General features: G+C 40.8%; 1 protein-coding gene across 1 annotated transcript in view; it reads left to right on the top strand.

Moving 5' to 3' along the window:
- Positions 1 to 15,133: 15,133 nt before the first annotated feature.
- PM20D1 (peptidase M20 domain containing 1) overlaps positions 15,134 to 19,545 on the top strand; it is a 49,373-nt gene continuing 44,961 nt past the window's right edge. Inside the window, exon 1 of the mRNA XM_043963705.1 lies at positions 15,134 to 15,416. Within this exon, the coding sequence (XP_043819640.1) occupies positions 15,191 to 15,416 (226 nt within the window). The 5' untranslated portion in view covers positions 15,134 to 15,190. The remainder of the gene's footprint in view (positions 15,417 to 19,545) is intronic.

Here is a 19,545-nt window from a genome sequence, read left to right as displayed (position 1 = left end):
TGTCAGAGACTGACCTCCAGAGGCATGGTTGGGTGCAGGAAAGCACATACACCAACCTTCTCCATCCTCTTCCTCTTTCCTCTGCTTGGACCCTCCAGAACCATTGCAGCACAGAGCTTTCAGACTTTGCAGGAACAAAGACTTGGAGAGTCAGCCTTCTCGGCTATCCATCTCAGTGACTGATCTAAAAAAAATCCACTCCCCTAGACAGTTGGAAAGGGCCTTCAACTTCCTAGACTTTATGGTAAGCCAAGAAAGAAGGAAAAATGGAAAATTATGACTTAAAGCCAGAGGCTGGAAACCTTCAAGCTAGCCCTATACCATCATACTTGGATGCCAGTAGGTTCCAGGCTGCCCAAGGGCCTTGGGACTCGGGCCATGGAAGTGGGGGTGAGGGGGTTTCTACACTGAGTTTGACGAATACTGCCCTGACTCTGTCCACTACCAATTTCTGTGCCATCATTCGTTCCTCTGGAGCCCCTTTCACTGTCTTTCTTGGACACGGGCGTCCATTTTTAGGGACTACATTCATTCCCTCCATTGCCTCACATTTGTCAAGGTCACTGCCCCTGAGCAATACATCACTGCCTGCCCAAGGGCTAAAAACAGTTTCCCTTCCACCCTAGACATGCCCCCTTGGGATTTTCCTTTTAGAGACCAGAGTGCCCTTGTTGAGTCCATCCTGGATGCTGGGTGCCAAGAATGTAGGGTGCTCAGCAGCAAGAACTCCAACAACAAATACGCACACAATACAGAGATCTGAATCTGTACATGAGACTGGAGAAGGCTGGTACCAACTTGGCACAACCTAGTATCAGGCCGGATTCCAGCACTGGCACCTGATGGTCCTTCAGATCTCATAGACAAGGTGCTTTCTATGCCTAAGCTAGCTGCAGTCTCCCTGGAACAACAGAGAGGAGATTATCATTTTGATCCTTTTCATGTTTTCCGAAATGATTAACCCTAGAAAAGCCAGAGCCTACTCTCCTCTAGGAAGCAAGCCGCATGGCTTACCTAAAGGCCTGGAGCCAAGGAGGTCACACTCATCCCTCTTTGTTGGAGAGAATGCCCTCCAAGAACAGGGCACGCTGGTTATGTGGCTCTAGACAAGCCACTTACCCCTCAGGGCTTCAGGCAACTCTCCAAGGCTATAAACTGGAGAGTAGGGACTGACCTTTATGGCTCGAAGGAATTTCCCACGTCAATGAAGTGACTCCTTCCCTTAGCACCATCCCCCTACTCACACTGAACTATAACTACCTTAGGACTAGGGATGATAGGCCTGGGTGTAGTGGTGCAAGCTTGTGATCCCTGCTCCAGAGGAGACTGAGGCTGGGGGAATCACTTGACCTTGGGAATTCTGAGCTAAAGAAAGCCAAGCCAATGGATGTCAGCACTAAGTCACGCACCGGTAGGGTGAGTTCCTGAAAGCAGGAACTTAAGGATGGGTGAACTGACCCAAGTTAGAAACACAACACATCAAAACTTCCATGAAGATTAGTAAAAGGATCAATGATCACCCCTGTGTGTGGTCTAGCCTGGGTAGGGTAGGTATATCCAGAGTCTCAAAAAAAAAAATGGAAGAAAAAACTGGAAGAGGGATGGAGACGTACCCATACTAGAATGTCTGGGTCATTGTCTTATTTAGGGACACGCTTTTCCAGCCAAAAGGCCCCTGTCCCTCATTGTGCCCCATTAACACAGCATTCCTGAGCAAAGGATGTTGTTGGCAAGAGGGCCTCTACCACTGCCTCAGAAATGAAGAGGTCACCATTGCTATTATTGTCCACTTTCATAAAGTTTCCATTGATGCCATCCAATCAGCACCACACAGAAGTCCCTCTGACTCTTCCTCTTGCCCCTCATTACCCTACCCCACCCCCCAAATCTCTCTCCATAGCTGTTTTGCTTCAGTGAACCCTGCTTCACAAGGTTGGGCTGGCCCAGCCTGGAAAAACTATCAGCTGGACTTGACTGAAGTCTTCCCCACCACCAACCACATGTGTCTCTATCATCAATTCACTGAACTCAGTCTTTCTGGGTGTTCATCTGTATCTAGAGAGCCAATGAGATAGAAAATCTACTGTTAGAGGAGAGAATGCTAGAGTAGACCCAGCACAATCTTGGGGCAGAGAGACATAGTGGGAATCAGTTATACCATTATACTGTCCAAGAAATTTAAACTCAGAGGGCAAAGGACACTATTGTCTGAGGATTCATCATACCTCACACTCAAAGTGCCAAATTCTCTGAACAAGTACCTACTCATCCCACCTCCCAGAAAGATTGATCAAGGTAAGTTTAAAATGAGCCTCTTCATTCCTAATCCAGAGACGTCTTAGAGACCCATAGAATTTATCTATGAAGGTCCAGAACCATCACAAAGTGGATGGAAACTTCAAGAACCAAAACGGATGATTGATCCAGAATAATCCAGGGATAAACAAGGAAGGAACATACCTTCCAGACTTCTGGAGAGGGATGAGCATCCTTTACCCTCAGATACATCTTACAGTACTCAGCCAAGCCTCTCTAGCCACCTACCACCTTCAGTCAGTGGTGAATGAAGTCAAAGAAAAAACCGTCTGTTCCTCAGAAGAGAGCTATGCAGACAATCGTAAAGATTGCCTGAATTGGAACATTCATGGCAAGAATGTAACCGAGTTTCTACCAATAGCCCTTCTGGGAATGTTTCAGAAAGAGAGAAAAGGGAAAGAAAGAGAAATAATCCAGAATTTCAATACTTTTGAATGTTTCTATTGATACTGACTTGTGCGATGTTGCCCCTTCCCCTCCCCAGGCCAGGGGTCTTGAGATCATAGATGTTTGTATAATTTATTTAATTTAAACACCATTCTTCTGTTGATCTTTTTTGGTAATAAATTTTTTTTTAAATGTGAACAAATGGACGTAAATTAGATTGTTTTCCATGGGAAGGCTGGATGCATGGACCAAGCTCAAATGAGATATATAAAGGACTTTTCAAACCTTAAGTATTGTACAAATGGTAACTAAGAAGAGGGTTTAAAAAAAAAAAAAAGGCAAGGAGGCAGAGCCCTAACTAGGAATTCTTTTACGTAGAGGAAATTCCCTTGAATAGGGGCAGGAGAAAGGCAGAGACCACAGGAAACCCTTAAGGCTATTTATTCCTGGCAAGACCTGCACCTGTCATCATTGCTGCTGAGCTATGGTGTCCTATATGGGATGGGTCTGCCCTAGCTGTGTGTAGTCATATCAGCATACAATAGGGAAGCAAACCCTTGGTGGGTGATGGCTCCCCAGAAGTGGGCAAGGGGAGAAGGAGGGTTACCAATAAGTCCAAAGATTGTAGAAAACTACCATGGGGAAGAAGTATGCAACTCATTTGTCTAAGCCCTTGGAATAAGCACCTATTAGTAATAGCTCAACACAGAAAAGCTGGATTTTCTTCTGATCTTCCCCTAAAGATGGAACACTGAGTCAAATCAAGATGCAGCATCCTGGCTTAACCTTGTGTGACCTTCAGGAAGTCCCACTGTCTCTCTGGGCTTCAAGGAGGATTGTGACTAATGATAATCACTTACATTTCTATAATGTTTAGGAAATAATGAAGTGTTTTACATGCATTATCTCATTTGGTCTTTATAACTCTGAGACAGATAGAACAAGTGTCGTTATTCCCGTTTCACAGATAAAGGAACAAAGACTCAGAGAGGTTAAGAGACAAGTCCACCATCTGTCAAGTTATTGGTAACTCCAAATCTTGTTCTGAGTGAGAACTAAGAGGAATATATTAAGTCAGTCTTCACAACCTTCCACACTTGTTCCTTACCTCATGGGTTGGTGAGAGTAAGTGAGTGAATGAGGAACAAAAAGAGAGGGGTCAGGGTGGGACATCTTGGTCCTGCCATGTAGTCATAGACAAATTATTAATTCCAGACCTGTCCCAAGAGAAATAATACAAGGTAGTATTACTAGATCAGTATTAAATCATCCCTTGCAGCCACATGTGGGGAAGGGGGGGTTAGATGAGTTTTGTTTGACTACAGGAGGCAGAATTAGGAACAAGGGGTAAAATTTGCAAGGAGGGAGATTTCACCTCCTACCAACCCCTTTCTAACAATTTGAATCATCTAAAATTGGAGTGGGCTGGCCTCAGACACTTGACACTTACTAGCTGTGTGACCCTGGGAAAGTCACTTAACCCTCATTGCCCCACAAAAAAAAAATGGAGTGGGTTTTTGCAGAAGTGGGGAGTTTCCCTGGTTTCCCTGTCATTGGAAATGTTCTAGCAGAGGATGGATGGCACCAGACCTTCTCAGGGATATCACAAAAGAGATTTTTTTTTTCAAGGACTCCTTGGACTGGATCAAAGGTGTCAAATACATGGCTGGGGCTAAATGCAGCCTGCAATGCTCCCTAGTGCTGCCAGAAGCAGATTTAAATTTAATTGGGAAATATTTGACATAACAAATAAAAATATGATAAAACGTTGATAACATTACATTTTAAAACCAAGTTAATAGGCATAGCAGGGAACCCTATGTACAGATTAGTGGCACCCTTTTCTACTAGAGTCTGACACTGTTGGTCTAGATGGTCCCATGGACCCTTGCATCTTGTCAAAAATTAAATATGTTTTATTTGCCTGTCTCCTACAAAAATAATAACAGGTCAGAGAAATCAATTCGATAATATCTCCTACAATTTGTTTCCATATCTGTCCTCGTATGAAGAAAACAGATCAAAGAACATAATGTCTCTCCTAGAGGAAAAACCAGATCAGAGACAGACAGAAAAAACATAATACCAATTTATTTTGTCCCAAGAAGAAATATAACATGATCATGCTGGAAACCCTTCCCAAAAGGGCTCAAAGACTCCCTCTTTCTAAGGGTATTTAAGGTGTCTTTGCTCACTGGTTAACTTCATTAGCATGATACAAATCAACCCAAAGCAAGTGCTATAAATGTAAATCAGTTAAACAATACAAATCAGTTTAACAGCTCAATTTAAAGCAGATGCTATGCTTAGATTATGTGGAAACAGGAAGGGCTTTATCAAAGACAAGGAGAACAATAAGATCTGTTTATTTACTTTCTTGGGGAAAGAAGATAATTAATGGGAATTTCGAAGAGGCATTTAAGTTTGTTTATTCTCTTGGGAAAAGTGAATTGGGAGTGTTTGGCTTCAGTTTGAAGTCTTTGAGCAAAAAGCATTTTGCTCCTATTAATCCAGGGTCTCACAAAATCCATTTACATAATAAGGCAGCTCCATCAAATCTAGGTGATCCATACGTTCATATTAACAGCCTCCATGCTACACACACAAAAAAATTAAAATGACATTTAAAAAAAACCTTCCTGACATGGAATGGCCCTGTCCGGGTATTGTTCTGGGACCTTAAATTCAAAGGTATTGATGATGTCTCCTTAATCCAGTACAAAATCCCCTTGACAAAATTTCCTGTTACTACCTGTGTGACCTTAGAGAAGTCATTTCACAGTCTCTGGAGGTGATCGGTTTCCTCATCCATAAAATGAGGGGGTTGAATCAGATGAACTCTAAAGTTTCTTCTAGGTGTAGATGTATGACCCTATGAAGTAATATTCTCCTTCTAGGGAACCTAATCCCTACCTCTTCTGTTCCTCAGCAGCCTTCCAGGCTCTAGTTGCAATGGTCTCTAACCTCTTTTTGAAATCCCATGCTCCGAAGCACAGGATGAACTGCTAGGGATCTTTATCAATTTAGTGTCAATGGATCAGCTAAAGTAAGGAATTTATACCTTATCAACAAATTAATCCTGTCAATGAAATTTCATATTTGGTTAAGGAAGTGTCAGCCCATACTTAAACAAAGGACAGTATGGATGATTACACCTCGAAAGGCAAGAATCAATGGGGCAATAATTCAGTTCCAACAAGCATTAAACAACTAAGACAACACAATTGCCCTCCAGCAATTTATATTCTACTTGTGAGGTTCAAGTTTAAACAAATACATACATACAATATAATTTGAGGAAGACAGAATTAACAACTGGAAAAGATCAGGAAAGGCTTCCTATAGGAGGTATCACCTGAGTTGAATTTTAAATCAAGTTAATGATGCTAAGAAGCAAGAATGAAGAGAGTTTTTATTCTAGGCACGTGCCACAGCCTGTGCCAAGATTCAGAGACAAGAGATGGAATCCAAAGGTTAGAATGCAAAAATTAGGACAGTTCTGCTGGAATGAAAGGTTGTGGGTTTTTTTTTTCAATTAAATTAAATAGATCTGAACAAGTGAGCTAGAGTTAGTCTGTGAAAGTCCTGAGAAGCTGAAGAACCTGTCTTTTTTCTTAGAGGCAATTGAGATATTTAGAGAAGTGGAACAGTTAGACCTTTCCTTTAGTAAGATCATTTTGGCAGACACATGGAGACCATACTCCAGCCCATGTTGGAGAAGTGATAGACTGAAAGCCAGAAGTCAAATTGGGACGCCATTGCAATAGTCCAAGCAAGGAAGTGATAAGGACTATGAAAAAAAAAAATTTCATAACTGTCTTCTATGAAAAACAGGGTGAGAAATGTGCAGAACAGATCAGAGAGCAGTTTTAGAAAACACAACACCAGTTTATTTGCCCCAAGAGCAAGCAGGCATGAACATGTGGAGACTCCTTCAAAAGAAGAAATTTGAAGACTCCTTTTCTACTGAAGGTATATAAATGTTCTCTGCTCCCTGGTCACAGACCTTAGTTTAGGTCTCTTAGTTAGGTGCCCTCAACAGATATAGAAAAGTTTGAAGGAGGGATAGGTTTAAAGGTCTTTAGTTCCATTTTTCCTTGCTTGTTAGTACAGGATGTTACTGGTTCCATTAGCATGATACAAATCAGTTTGATAGTTCAGCTTAAAAGCAGACAATATAACTAGAGTATAAGAAATACAAATCAGTTTGATAATTCAAACTTGAAAACAAAAAAAAAGGAAGAAATGTTTTCAGAATTATGGATAGGGGGATATTTCATGACCAAACAAAGGATAGAGAGGACTACAGAAGATAAAACAGACAATTTTGATTACATAAAATTAAGGAGTTTTGCACAAACAAAATCAATGTAGCAAAAATTAGAAGGAAAACAGGTTTAAAATTCTATAGAAGTTTCTCTGATAATGGCCTCATTTCCAAAATATATAAAGAATTGATTCAAATTTATAAGAATGAGAGCCAATCCCCAACTGATTAAATAACTAAAGGATATGAATAGGCAGTTTTCAAAGGAAAAAAATCCAGGCCATCAGTAGCAATCTTTCTTATGAAAAATAAGCAATAGGGATTAATAGCAATAGTCATATGAAAAAAATCTCCAAATTACTAATAATTAGATTAAAACAACTCTGAGGGGGGCGGCTAGGTGGCACAGTGGATAAAGCATTCAGGAGTTCCTGAGTTCAAATCTGGCCTCGACACTTGACACTTACTAGCTGTGTGACCTTGGGCAAGTCACTTAACCCCCATTGCCCCACAAAAAACAAACAAACAAAACAAACAAACAAAAACAACTCCGAGGTTCCAACTTACATCCAATCAACTGGCAAAACTGACCAAAAAAAGAAAGATGACAAATACTGCAGGAGCTATGAGAAAATAAGTTCGTTTGTTTGTTTAATTCATTTTTTAAAATTGTTTGGTGAGGAAATTGGGGTTAAGTGACTTGTCCAGGGTCACACAGCTAGTAAGTGGTTAGTATCTGAGGTCAAATTTGAACTCAGGTCCTCCTGAATCCAGGGCCAGTGCTCTGTCCACTGCACCACCTAGCTGCCCCTATTTAATTCATTATTTTTATTTATTTTTTTTTTTTAGTGAGGCAATTGGGGTTAAGTGACTTGCCCAGGGTCACACAGCTAGTAAGTGTTAAGTGTCTGAGGCCAGATTTGAACTCAGGTACTCCTGACTCCAGGGCCAGTGCTCTATCCACTTCACCATCTAGCTGTCCCTGTTTAATTCATTATTAATAGTGCTGTGAACTGGTCCAAACATTCTAAAAGGTAATTGGAATTATGCCCCAAAGTTATAAAAGTGCGCACACTCTATGACCCTTGGATACCCTAAAGTGATCAAAGAATAAGGGAAAGGATCCATATGTATGGAAATAACAGTTTCTGTGTGTATATGGTATCCATCAATTGGGGAATGGCTAAACAAATTATGGTACATGAATGCAATCACAGTGCTATTGTGATAAAGGGAATGGTTTAGGAGAAACCCAGAAATACTTGTAAGAACTGAGGCAGAGTAAAGTGAGAAAAAATGAGACCAATTTATACAACAACAACATTGTCAAGACAATTTTGAAAGAATAAAGAACTCTGATCCTGTAATGGCCAACCATGATTCCAGTGTACCAACATTGAAGGTACATGCTCCCCACCTCCTAACAGAGAGCTAATGAATGGACTCAGGATGATACGTACTTTGGACATGGACAATGGGCAAATTTATTTTGCTGGATTATGTATATTTGTTAGAAGGGTTTGTTTGTTTGCAGTGGGAGTGGGAGGAAAAGAAGATAAACACTTTCCGTATACCACCTCTTCATCCTTGCCTCTACTTGCATTCTCTTCTATCTTGACACTTACAAGCTGTGTGACCCTGGGCAAGTCACTTAACCCCAATTGCCTCACCAAAAAAAAAAAAAGTAAAAGAGGATAGAATAAGGGATAGAGTAGAACGATTTTGAGATATAGATGAAGAGAAAAGAGGGACTCTGGATAATTTGCAAGCATACCCATGGGACTAGTCTCTTCCTTGTAGAGAAAGGACAGCACAGGGGGCAGCTAGGTGGCGCAGTGGATAGAGCACTGGCCCTGGATTCAGGAGGGACTGAGTTCAAATCCGGCCTCAGACACTTAACACTTACTAGCTGTGTGACCTGGGCAAGTCACTTCACCCCCATTGCCCCACCAAAAAACAACAAAACAAACACAAAACAAAAAAAAAGAAAGAAAGGACAGCACATACCTGGAAGCAACCATAGAAATGCCACTCTACCTAAGTCCTAGACCTAAATGGTAGGTAGTAGGATAGGATCAGTAAAGAGATATTAGAACAGAACTTACCTTCTAGAATTCATAATGTAGAAGTAAGCTTGGTTGAAGATATCTATTTTAAAACAGGTTTGGGGGGCAGCTAGGTGGTAGGGGCAGCTATGTGGCACAGTGGATAAGGCACCGGCCCTGGATTCAGTAGGACCTGAGTTCAAATCCGACCTCAGACACTTGACATTCACTAGCTGTGTGGTCCTGGGCAAGTCACACGTTGCCCCGCAACCAAACGTGAGCGCACGCACGCGCGCGCGCGCACACACACACACACACACACACACACACACACACACACACACGCCAGGTTTTTTTTTCCCTTCTGCCTTAGTACCCTTACTCTCGGCCTTTCCCCACAAATCATATACTCCTTCACAAAAGAATATATTGTCCAGCTGTGAAAACCAATCTGATTTGTGACCCCTGTAAAGGTGTGCTGGAACCAGCTCATACCGCCAGGAGAGAATTGTTAAATCTTAGGTTCAAACATTTATATCGTACCTTAGAAATTGGCAAATGCTACAAATAAGGGCTTGATTTATTCTTTTGTTGATTGTCTAAATGATGGAGAAAATATCATTAATGCAGATTAACCTTGAAAGTGTGTCATATATTATAATACACATATGACACTTTCAAGGTTAATCTGCATTAGTAATTTTAACTGACTCTCATACACATATACATATATATGCATGTGTATATTAAAATATTTACCACCATGCCCCTGCCCTTAGGTAGTACTTAATTTTATATTTTTCCTCAGTTTGTGTTTTATTATGAAATGTTTACATTCAAACATTATGGAAAAATCTGGAATAGATATCCTAAACTCTTCTTACCTATGATTTCCCCCCCCCTATTCTTAGAAGAGTATAAGGCACTTTAGAACTTTAAGGGTCATTTCTTATAGAAGTGTCCCCACCACTGGCATTACCACACCCCCCAACTTGACCAGCTCTTTTTAATTAAAAAAAAAACACCTGAGTAAATATTACCTAAAGAAAAGTGTTTTTATTCCACAGCAATAGGTTTTCAAAGAATTTAGATTCGGAAGTCACCCAGTCCAACCACCTCACCCTCAGTAAAAGATGAGGAAAACCTCACCTAAATTCCCAGTGTTGGGAAGTGACTTATCCCAGGTATTCTAACTCCAAATCCCTGCCCTTTCCTCTAAGCTCCCACTTAAGTATGGCTCATTGTAATATAATTCAGCTAGGTGGAACACTTGTAAAGAATAGGCAATATCACACAATACCCAAACAGCTAGTGAAGGAATTGAAATGGACCTACCCCAAGTAGGAAAGGCCCAAAATAGTGCTTTTACTGCAGATGGAAAGCACTGCTTTAGTCTCCTAGGCAAAGAGAGCAGCAGAAATCCCGGAGTAGCAACATTCAGCCCAGAATGTAGCTGTTTGTTCAGGGAAAAGGCTTTCAGCATTTGACAAATCAAAGCACATTTCTCAGAACAAGTCCTACAAAAGTAATGGCTGCCACCCAAAGCAAAGAGTAATTCTCATACAGTCAGCCACGGGCTGGTCTGGTCAGCCATAACTAAAAACACAGGAATCATATGTCCCGCCACTTTGTGTTCATTGGAGACTGATGTATTACGTGAATGTGCTGTTGACCTGAGGAGAAGGAGAGAGAGAAATTATGGAAACTTTTTTCCAGACAAGAAAAGAAAAGGGGAGAAGGAACAGATCAACCCAAGGCCTTGGATAAATAAGAAGCAACTTAATTTAACTTTTTCTTAGGGGGGGCTATAAAATGTTAATCTCCTAATTTTTACATTAAAAACAGAAAATGGGAAACAGAATCAATAAGTACATTCTTAAAGATAATTTCGGGAGAATAATACACAAAATTAATACAACGTAAATAGAAAGAATAACATCAAAACAATAAAACCTGGATGCTGTGAAATTATAATGACCAAGCTTAGCCCTAAATAGGAGTTATGAAAAGGCACTTCCCACTTCATTACAGAGGAAGGGTGGGTTAGCTAGGTGGCACCTTGGAAAAAGCCCTAGCCCTGGTATCAGGAGGACCTGAGTTCAAATCTCACATCAGACACTTAGTAGCTGTGTGACCCTGGGTAAGTCACTTAACCCCAATTGTCTTAAACATCCAGGACCATATCCAGTCATTCTGATGTATATCTTGTCACTGGACCCAGATGACTCTGGAGGAGAGAGAGAGGTTTGTGACCTTGCACAGCTCTCCCTCACTTAAATCCAGTTCAGTGCAAGTCATGAGATCACTCTGAGAACAAAGGACAAACAACAACAAAGGAAGGGTACCATTAATGTCATATTTTTTCAATGTGTTAATTTATCACATTTTTTCTTTTTCATTCTTTATTATAAGGGATGACTCCCTTGGAGGGAGAAGGTAAAGGGGCATATAGGTGATATAAAAACAAAAGATATCAATAAAATTGTATTTTAAGTATTTTTTTAATCTAATTTCATAATATAGACACTTATGACTGAAAGAGGATCATGGAAGAGAGGGAGAATAAAAAAGGAAATGGAGAAAAACAGATGCAAAGTGGAAGAGGAAAGAAACAGAAAGATAAGGGAGGGGGAAACAGACCAAGAAGATGGATTAGGAGGGAGATGGGGGATAGCAGAAGGGATAGAAAACCCACAAAGAGAAATAGACACAAGTGAGATACACAGAGGAAGAGAAAGGAAACTCAGTAGAGAGTGGGATTCTGAGGCAATTATTAATCAAGAGAAATTGGTTCTTATCATTCCCTGTTGCTCATTGGAACTGTAATCCTCACAGTAAACTCAATAAATTATCCTCTGATATCACTGCCCTTTGAAATCAAATTAAAATTAATGATTTAAATAATTTACAAATTTTATATAACATATTTGTTTATTACATACTTACAGTTTATATATTTACATAACTTGTGCCCACCTCTTCGTGCCCCTATTTGGGACTTTCTTGGCAAAGATCCTGGAATAATTCGCCATTTCCTTCTCCAGCCCATTTTACAGATGAGGAACTGGGGTAAAAAGGGTTAAGTGACTTACCCAAGGTCACACAGCTAACAAGCATCTGAAGCTGGATTAGAACTCAGAAAGATGTCTTCCTGACTTACTCGAGCCCTATCCACTGAGTCACCCAGCTTTAGCTTCCTAATGAGTATCTCTGTCACATCGACTTCTAACCTGACAAGAGTCCTGGAATCCATATTTTCACTTCAGTGGATCATTGCAAATTTATTTGGGAATTGGCAGGACTTTGATTTGTGACTTCATCTGCTGTGCACCCTGTGGCTAATCTAACTACCATCTCTGGAAGCTGATTAGATTTCCCTTTGGCCACCACTCAGAATGACTCAACTGTGGGCTACGCTGACTTGAATGATCTTTCCAGCTATATCTGAAAACTATGAAGTAAGGATATCATTCCTTATAGAAAAGTAGCAGGGAAGAATATGGAATACTGCCAACTTCAAGAGAAAGAAGATTCATTTTTTTCTTTATTGCAAATGAGAAAATCAACATAATCCAATTGTACAAATTTATTAAGCGGCTCTGTTTCATGAATTGGGGATAATAAAATAAGTCAGCCCTTGACCTCACACAATTCACAATATAACAGGGGAAAGAAAAGAGAATTTATTTTAATAGTATCTTATTTTTCCAATTACATGTAAAGACAACTTTGACATTCATTTTTAAATAAAATTTTGAATTCCAAATTTTCTTCCTTCTCTGCCCCCAACACACTAATATTTTATATAGGTTTTTATATGTGCAATCATGTAGAACATATTTCTACTTTATTCAGGAGTCTACTGACAAAATAAAACTTAGACCCCCTGTTTTCCAAAGCTAAGGCCTAGCCAGCAAGCGGTGCCCTGAGTTTAGCAGAACAACAATCCTTTGTGATCACCCTCTGGGCTAGTCAATTCACCAGGTGTTCTCTGATCAAAGACAAATACTGGACACACTCAGAAAGTCCTGTAATGAATCAACTTGTCACATGCTTGCTGCTCACTGGGCAGCCACTAGTGTAAGTATTGAGATTTCCCCACACTGTCAGGCTCCCCTACTAGGGGTGGGGCCTCAGCACATGTGTTTATAGCTCCTCCTTACTTGCAAGCCTTTTTCCTCCCTCTGAACATAAAACTTTATTTAATTCCTGACTCTCCTGTCGGTGGCCTGCTCTATTCGGCTCTGGCTTTTCACAGGTTAGAAGGCTGGTTCTGATCTGGTTAACACTACAAACCACCTTAGCCAATAGCCAGATAATTACTAAACTTTACAGAGGAGGATTAGTAACACTGACTCACAAAACAAGGAAAAGCAATGCAAAAGAAAATTTGGCATGAAATCCTGTTAAGTGAAATTTTGGGAGTACTTTTAAATAAAATTCAAAGGACAAGTTGATCCAAAATGGGATAAATCTACCAGTGTTTGTATAGTAATCTATTCTCATCATCAATACCAGCAGGTCCTACCGTACCTGTACTTCAATACCTTGGTACTCAAGATTCTGTAGGAATTACAAATGGCACTTAGAAAAGTAAAGTTAGAAAGAATAGCAGAGAAAACTTGTGCTGGAGTTTGACACAATTTTAAGTCACTCAAAGATATATTTTTTGAAGCACCTCAAAGTAAGGAAAATTCCTATAGAATGAAAAATATCATGAATTATTTTATTACCCCCAAAAAGTAACAGATGGCATCAGCAACTACCAACCCATATGCCTGCTTTCTTGTTTCTAAAAAAATCTTTTAAATAATCATTTTTTTCACAACAAGAGTATCCTTTATAAAAATATGAGAAGGGAACAAGTAAATTCTCATCAAAGATTCTCTATAACAGATTTCATTTTCATAGTCACAGAATTGCCCAAGAGGTATAAAGAGAACCATTTTCTGAATGGTATGCTATAAAGAGATATGCTTGGTGAAATTGTTGGGGGTGAGAGATGGAGAGGCAGGGAATGTCATGTTAAATATTCCTATGTTGGGGAATAGAGAAAGCTGTGGGAATTTTTAGTTCCTTCTCCTACTTTGACTGGAGTTACCCAGTTAGGCTAAGGTTAGACATAGACATGGCTGAAGGTCACTGATTTGCGGATTGCTGATTGGCTAAAAGTGAGTCTGAAATTGAAAAATCAACCACTGGTGGTGGGGTGGAGGAGCATTTTGAAAGGGAAGAGACCGTTTTTTTGTCTGACTCAAGAAGAGACTGAACATACTGGTTTTCAGTAGAAGGGCTAGGGGAAAACATAGCCATACTGGCAAGGACCAACTCATACGCCGACCACCCGTACTACGGATTCCCTCTAGATCACAACCCCTCTACAGTGTAATAGATGGACTTTGAAAAGTCCTAAATCTTTTTCTTTTTTAATCATCCTGGGCTATTGGCAAGAAACCTCATCAAACTCAGCAATTGTCCTGGAATGTTGTTGTTTGTTCTTCGTTCTCGAAAACATAGGGATAATGTCATGCATGACTTGCAGTGAATTGGATTTAAGTGAGGTAGGACTGTGTAAAATCATCAACTTCCCTCTCTCCTCCAGAGTCATCAGAATCGAGTGTCAAGACATGGGTGACACAACTAGTAAGTATCTGAAATGATATTTGAACTTGGCTCCACCCAACTTTAGGACTAGTGCTCTATCCACTGCGACACCTAGCAACCACCCTGGAGTGATAGGGCCATACGAGAAGCCTTTCTTGGCTTTGTTGACCTATCTTTCCTGAGCCTAGGGTCGCTTTTACGTCAGGAAAAAGCATGGTAGAAGGACTTAATGGAGGATTTCTTATCTCTGTTTAATGTATCAAGGCGGATAAGAAGCCTAGCAACAGGCTATATGACCTGCAGGGACCCAAGCTTCCAGACACCATGCCTGTCACCTCTGCACTACATCTGTCTTTCTCCAGGAAGGAAAACTACAATTCCCTCAAAGCCTTTCAAACCTGAGGGCGTGGCTGGAAGCATAATTGGCTGCACCGATACTCCTCCCTCTCTGCTATTGGTCAGAGTCAGGAGTAGGGATGGATCCAGGATAATTGGAGGAGGGATAAGGTTTGGTGTCTGAACTCCAGAGTCCAAACTTCAGCAGGCAGCTGAATGCTGGAACTGCAGGAAGATGGCCCATTGTGGTGCGGCTACCTCAGCCCGCCTGTCCACGGGAATCCGGACGCTGGCTATGGGGGTGGTGGGGATGGTGCTAGCGCTAGTGGCTGTTCTGCTGCTCCGGACCGCCACTTTCCCGGGTCCCGACGAGCTGCGAGGCTGGGGGCGCACGGGGGCATCACGGATCCCCGCCCAGTTCAGCGAAGCCGAACGGACAGCGATGAAAAAGTCGTTGAAAGGTGACCACGAACTTCCCCTCCTGTGCCCTGGGGGTACTCACCTCCAGACTCCGGCAGGGAGCCGAGCGGCGGGGGGGCCGGGGGGGGGCGGAGGGAGCGGTTTTATGACCGGAGATTCCCTGGTTTTGCCACCTGTAAACAGAGCCAGGCCCCCTTCTCTGCCCCCAACACCTGCTTCCCTTGGGTCTCTAGCTGTTTCTCATTGATTCCCTGGAAATCTTCTTCCTTAACCCCCACCCCCTGGGCATCCCATTTACCCCTCTTCCCCAAGAGCAGAAGTAGTGTTAGTATCACCAATTAAATTTACCAACATAAACACTTGGTATGTGCAAAGGCTTATTAAACTTTAGGGGTATGAAAATGAAAACTCGATCTCTTCTACACCCTCAAAGATCTCCCAGTCTGCTGTAGAGAAGGGAGGAGAAAGGAGTGGGAGGAGAGGAGGAGATAACCTATATACCAATAATTATTAAACAAAGAATGTAATAGAGGCAAGGGAAAGATCCAAGGACCTTGAAAAGTTAATAATTTTTTGATCTCCACAAAAAAGAACAACTCTTTTATCCTTGTATGTCTCTACCCATTAACGTCTTCTAGCCTAGTGGTCATTTTTTAACTTGTATTTAAATATTTGTGTACCAATCTCAGGCTCTCTACCAATCATAAACTTCTTAAAGGCAGAGACTGTTAATTTTCTTTTTAAAAAATATTTATTTATTTTAATTTTTCTCAATTACATTGTTTTTTGGTTTGTTTTTTTTTGGTTTTTGTGGGGCAATGGGGGTTAAGTGACTTGCCCAGGGTCACACAGCTAGTGTCAAGTGTCTGAGGTCGGATTTGAACTCAGGTCCTTCTGAATCCAGGACCAGTGCTTTATCCACTGCACCACCTCGCCTCCCCTCTCAATTACATTTAAAGATATTTTTTGAGTTCCAAATTTTTCTCCCACCCTTCCTTCCCTCCCCATTACTGAAGCCAGTAAGCAATTTGATATAGGTTATACATTACAATAATGTTAAATGTATTTCCACATTAATCAGAACAAAAGGAAAGAAAAATATGAGAAAAAATAAAGAACAATAACAAAAAAGCAACAACAGAGGCGAAAATAGTATGCTTCGGTTTGCATTCAGATTCCATAGTTCTTTTTCTGAATGTGGAGAGTATTTTCCACCATGAGTCTTTTAGCATTATCTTGGATCATTGCATTGCTGGAAAGAGCCAAGTCCATCACAGTTGATCATCACAAAATGTTGATACTGTGTACAATATTCTCTTGATTCTGCTCATTTCACTCAGCACCAATTCATGGAAGTCTTTCCAGGTTTTTCTGAAATCCATATGCTTATCATTTCTTATAGCACAATAGTATTCCATTACATTCATGTACCACAACTTGTTCAGCCATTCCCCAGTTGAAGGGCATTCCCTCAATTTCCAATTCTTTGCCACCACAAAAAGGCAGCTATATATATATTTTTGTACAGGTGGGTCCTTTTCCCTTTTTCACAGTATCTTTGGGATATAGACCTAGTAGTGGTATTACTGGGTCAAAGGGTATGCACAGTTTTAAAGCCTTTTGGGCATGGTTTCAACTTGTTCTCCAGAATGGTTGGATCAATTCACAGCTCCACCAACAGTGTATTAGTGTTCCAATTTTCCCACATCTTCTCCAATATTTATCATTCTCCTTTTTTGTCATATTAGCCAATTGGATAGGTGTGAGGTGGTACCCCAGAGTAGTTTTAATTTGCATTTCTCTAATCAGCAGTGATTGAGAACATTTTTTCATATAGTTCTAATTTCACCATCTGAAAACTGCCTGTTCGTATCCTTTGATCATTTCCCAATTGGGGAATGACTTGTATTCTTATATATTTGATTCAGTTCTCTATATATTTTGGATATGAGGCCTTTATCTGAAACAATATGTAAAAATTGTTTCCCAGCTTTTTGCTTTCGTCTAATCTTGTTTGCATTGGTTTTGTTTATGCAAAAACTTTTTAATTTAATGCAGTAAAAATGATCCACTCTGCAGAGACTTTTAATTTTCATTGTCACATTGCTAATTCCTGTCATTTGTAACACACATTTGTATATTGTTTGTTTGTTTTTTAAAAGACTCAGAATTGGACCTGAGTTCAAATGTGGACTCAGACACAAGCTGTGTGACCCTGGGCAAGTTAGTTAACCCCGATTGCCTCCCCCACCTCCACCTCCACTACCCCAAAAAGACTAAGAATTATTATTTTATTTTTTCCTACCAACTGTGCAAGGAAGTTGGCTCAAATATCCAGTTATCATTTACCCCTATTTTTCATTTTAAAAGGGAGATAATTTGCCCAAGGCCACATAAAACTAGGACTTAAACCCCTATCTCATCTCAGGACTCTTTTCACAGTCCATCGCTGCTCCCTCAATTCTGTTTTCTTCTGATGCCCAGGCATCTCTTTGCATCAGTGAAATAAGGGACCCCAGCCAAAGAACTTCTGGTCCCTCTTTGTTCAGCACTTCCCTACTGGACTACAACCTCCATATTGCTCTCTTAGCCTTAGCTCCACACCCCTCCCCACTGTCCCTAGCCATTCTGTCTCCTAGCACTGCTAAAATATCATCCTTTGGGGGCAGCTAGGTGGCGCAGTGGATAGAGCACTAGCCCTGGAGTCAGGAGGACCTGAGTTCAAATCTGACCTCAGACACTTGACACTTACTAGCTATGTGACCTTGGGCAAGTCACTTAATCCTCATTGCCTAACCAAAAAACAAACAAAACCAAAACAATCATCCTTTGTTACTAGGGAACTGGCCAGGGATCTGTGATGCCTCTTGGCCACTGCCCTTTCTTTCTGCTCCAAAGACATCAAACTCCCATGGTATGGTATAATATGGCATGACACCCCCGCACAGGTTGGGTTAAGATGCAACCTCAGTGGGGAAGAGGAAGGAGTGGTTGCCCCACACAGCTGCCACATCCTCTTCTCTTGAAGACGGTCCCAGACTGCTATGACCACTAGAAACTAGCTATGAGGAACATATTTGACAGGGAGAAGCATACAATATTTATAAAAATCCCAGTCACCCTGTTCCACGGGGAACTTACTAGAGATACTATCTGGGTCCCTAATCATGCTCTCAAAATCTCGAATCTCACAGTGGGACTGGACCTCAAAGGCCACCTCATTCAATGCATATTTCTTTTTTTTTCTTTTTTTTTAGTGAGGCAATCAGGGTCAGATTTGAACTCAGATCCTCCTGACTTCAGGGCTGGTCCTCTACTGTACCACCTAGCTGCCCCCAATGCATATTTCAAAAGAAAAATCAATTCTACCGCCTGCCCAGCAAGTGGCCATCCAATCATTGGATAAAAATCTTAATCTGGGAGAAATCAACTACCTTCCAGGTAGCCCATTCCACCTTTGGATAGTTCTCATCATTAGGAAATGTTTGTACAAAGCCTAAATTTGTCTATTTGCAGCTTCCATCCATTGCTTCCAGTTTTGTCCTTTGTTTTACCTTCACAGAACTCCTTGGCCCAGAATCATAAGGAGATATGTGGCCCTTGAACTGTTCAACTTAATTCTAAGAAAGGCTTTGAAGTTTCAAAAAATGGATGCCCTTGGTTAGAACTAAATCCATAATGGCAACTAGCACCAAATCTACATCTAAGCAAGATGTACAGAGAGGGAAATTTAAACCTAGGATTGTATCTGCTGTAAAGTTTAGCTAGAATTGCAAGAATTTTGTGTTTTGGTATTCACCAAGGAAAGCAAAGCTCTCCAGGTTCCCTAAAAAAGGTCAATCCAGATAGTGGCAGGAAGATGCGTTTTTAAAAAATCATTCAGCAGGAATATCTGAGCTGAGCACAGTAATAGCATATATTTCCATAACACTTTTAAGGTATACCAAGTAGATTCCTTACAACAATCCTGGGAGGCAAATAGTGTGGATATTATTATTCTTATTTTATAATGAGGAAACTAGGACTCAGAGAACCAAAGTAACTTGGATAGGGTCATGCAGCTAATATCAGAGCTTGAATTTGATTCCAAGTTTCAACTCAGAGACTAGTGTGCGTTCTACTTTAGGACAAGCAGCTTGGTATAGTGGAAAGTAGGACCTGTTCAAGGGG

The sequence above is a fragment of the Dromiciops gliroides genome, chromosome 4 (assembly GCF_019393635.1).
Source record: "Dromiciops gliroides isolate mDroGli1 chromosome 4, mDroGli1.pri, whole genome shotgun sequence".
In the NCBI taxonomy this organism is placed as follows: Eukaryota; Metazoa; Chordata; class Mammalia; order Microbiotheria; family Microbiotheriidae; genus Dromiciops; species Dromiciops gliroides.
The sequence above is the reverse complement of the archived record's forward strand: the minus strand, read 5'-3'. Positions and strand labels throughout refer to the sequence as shown.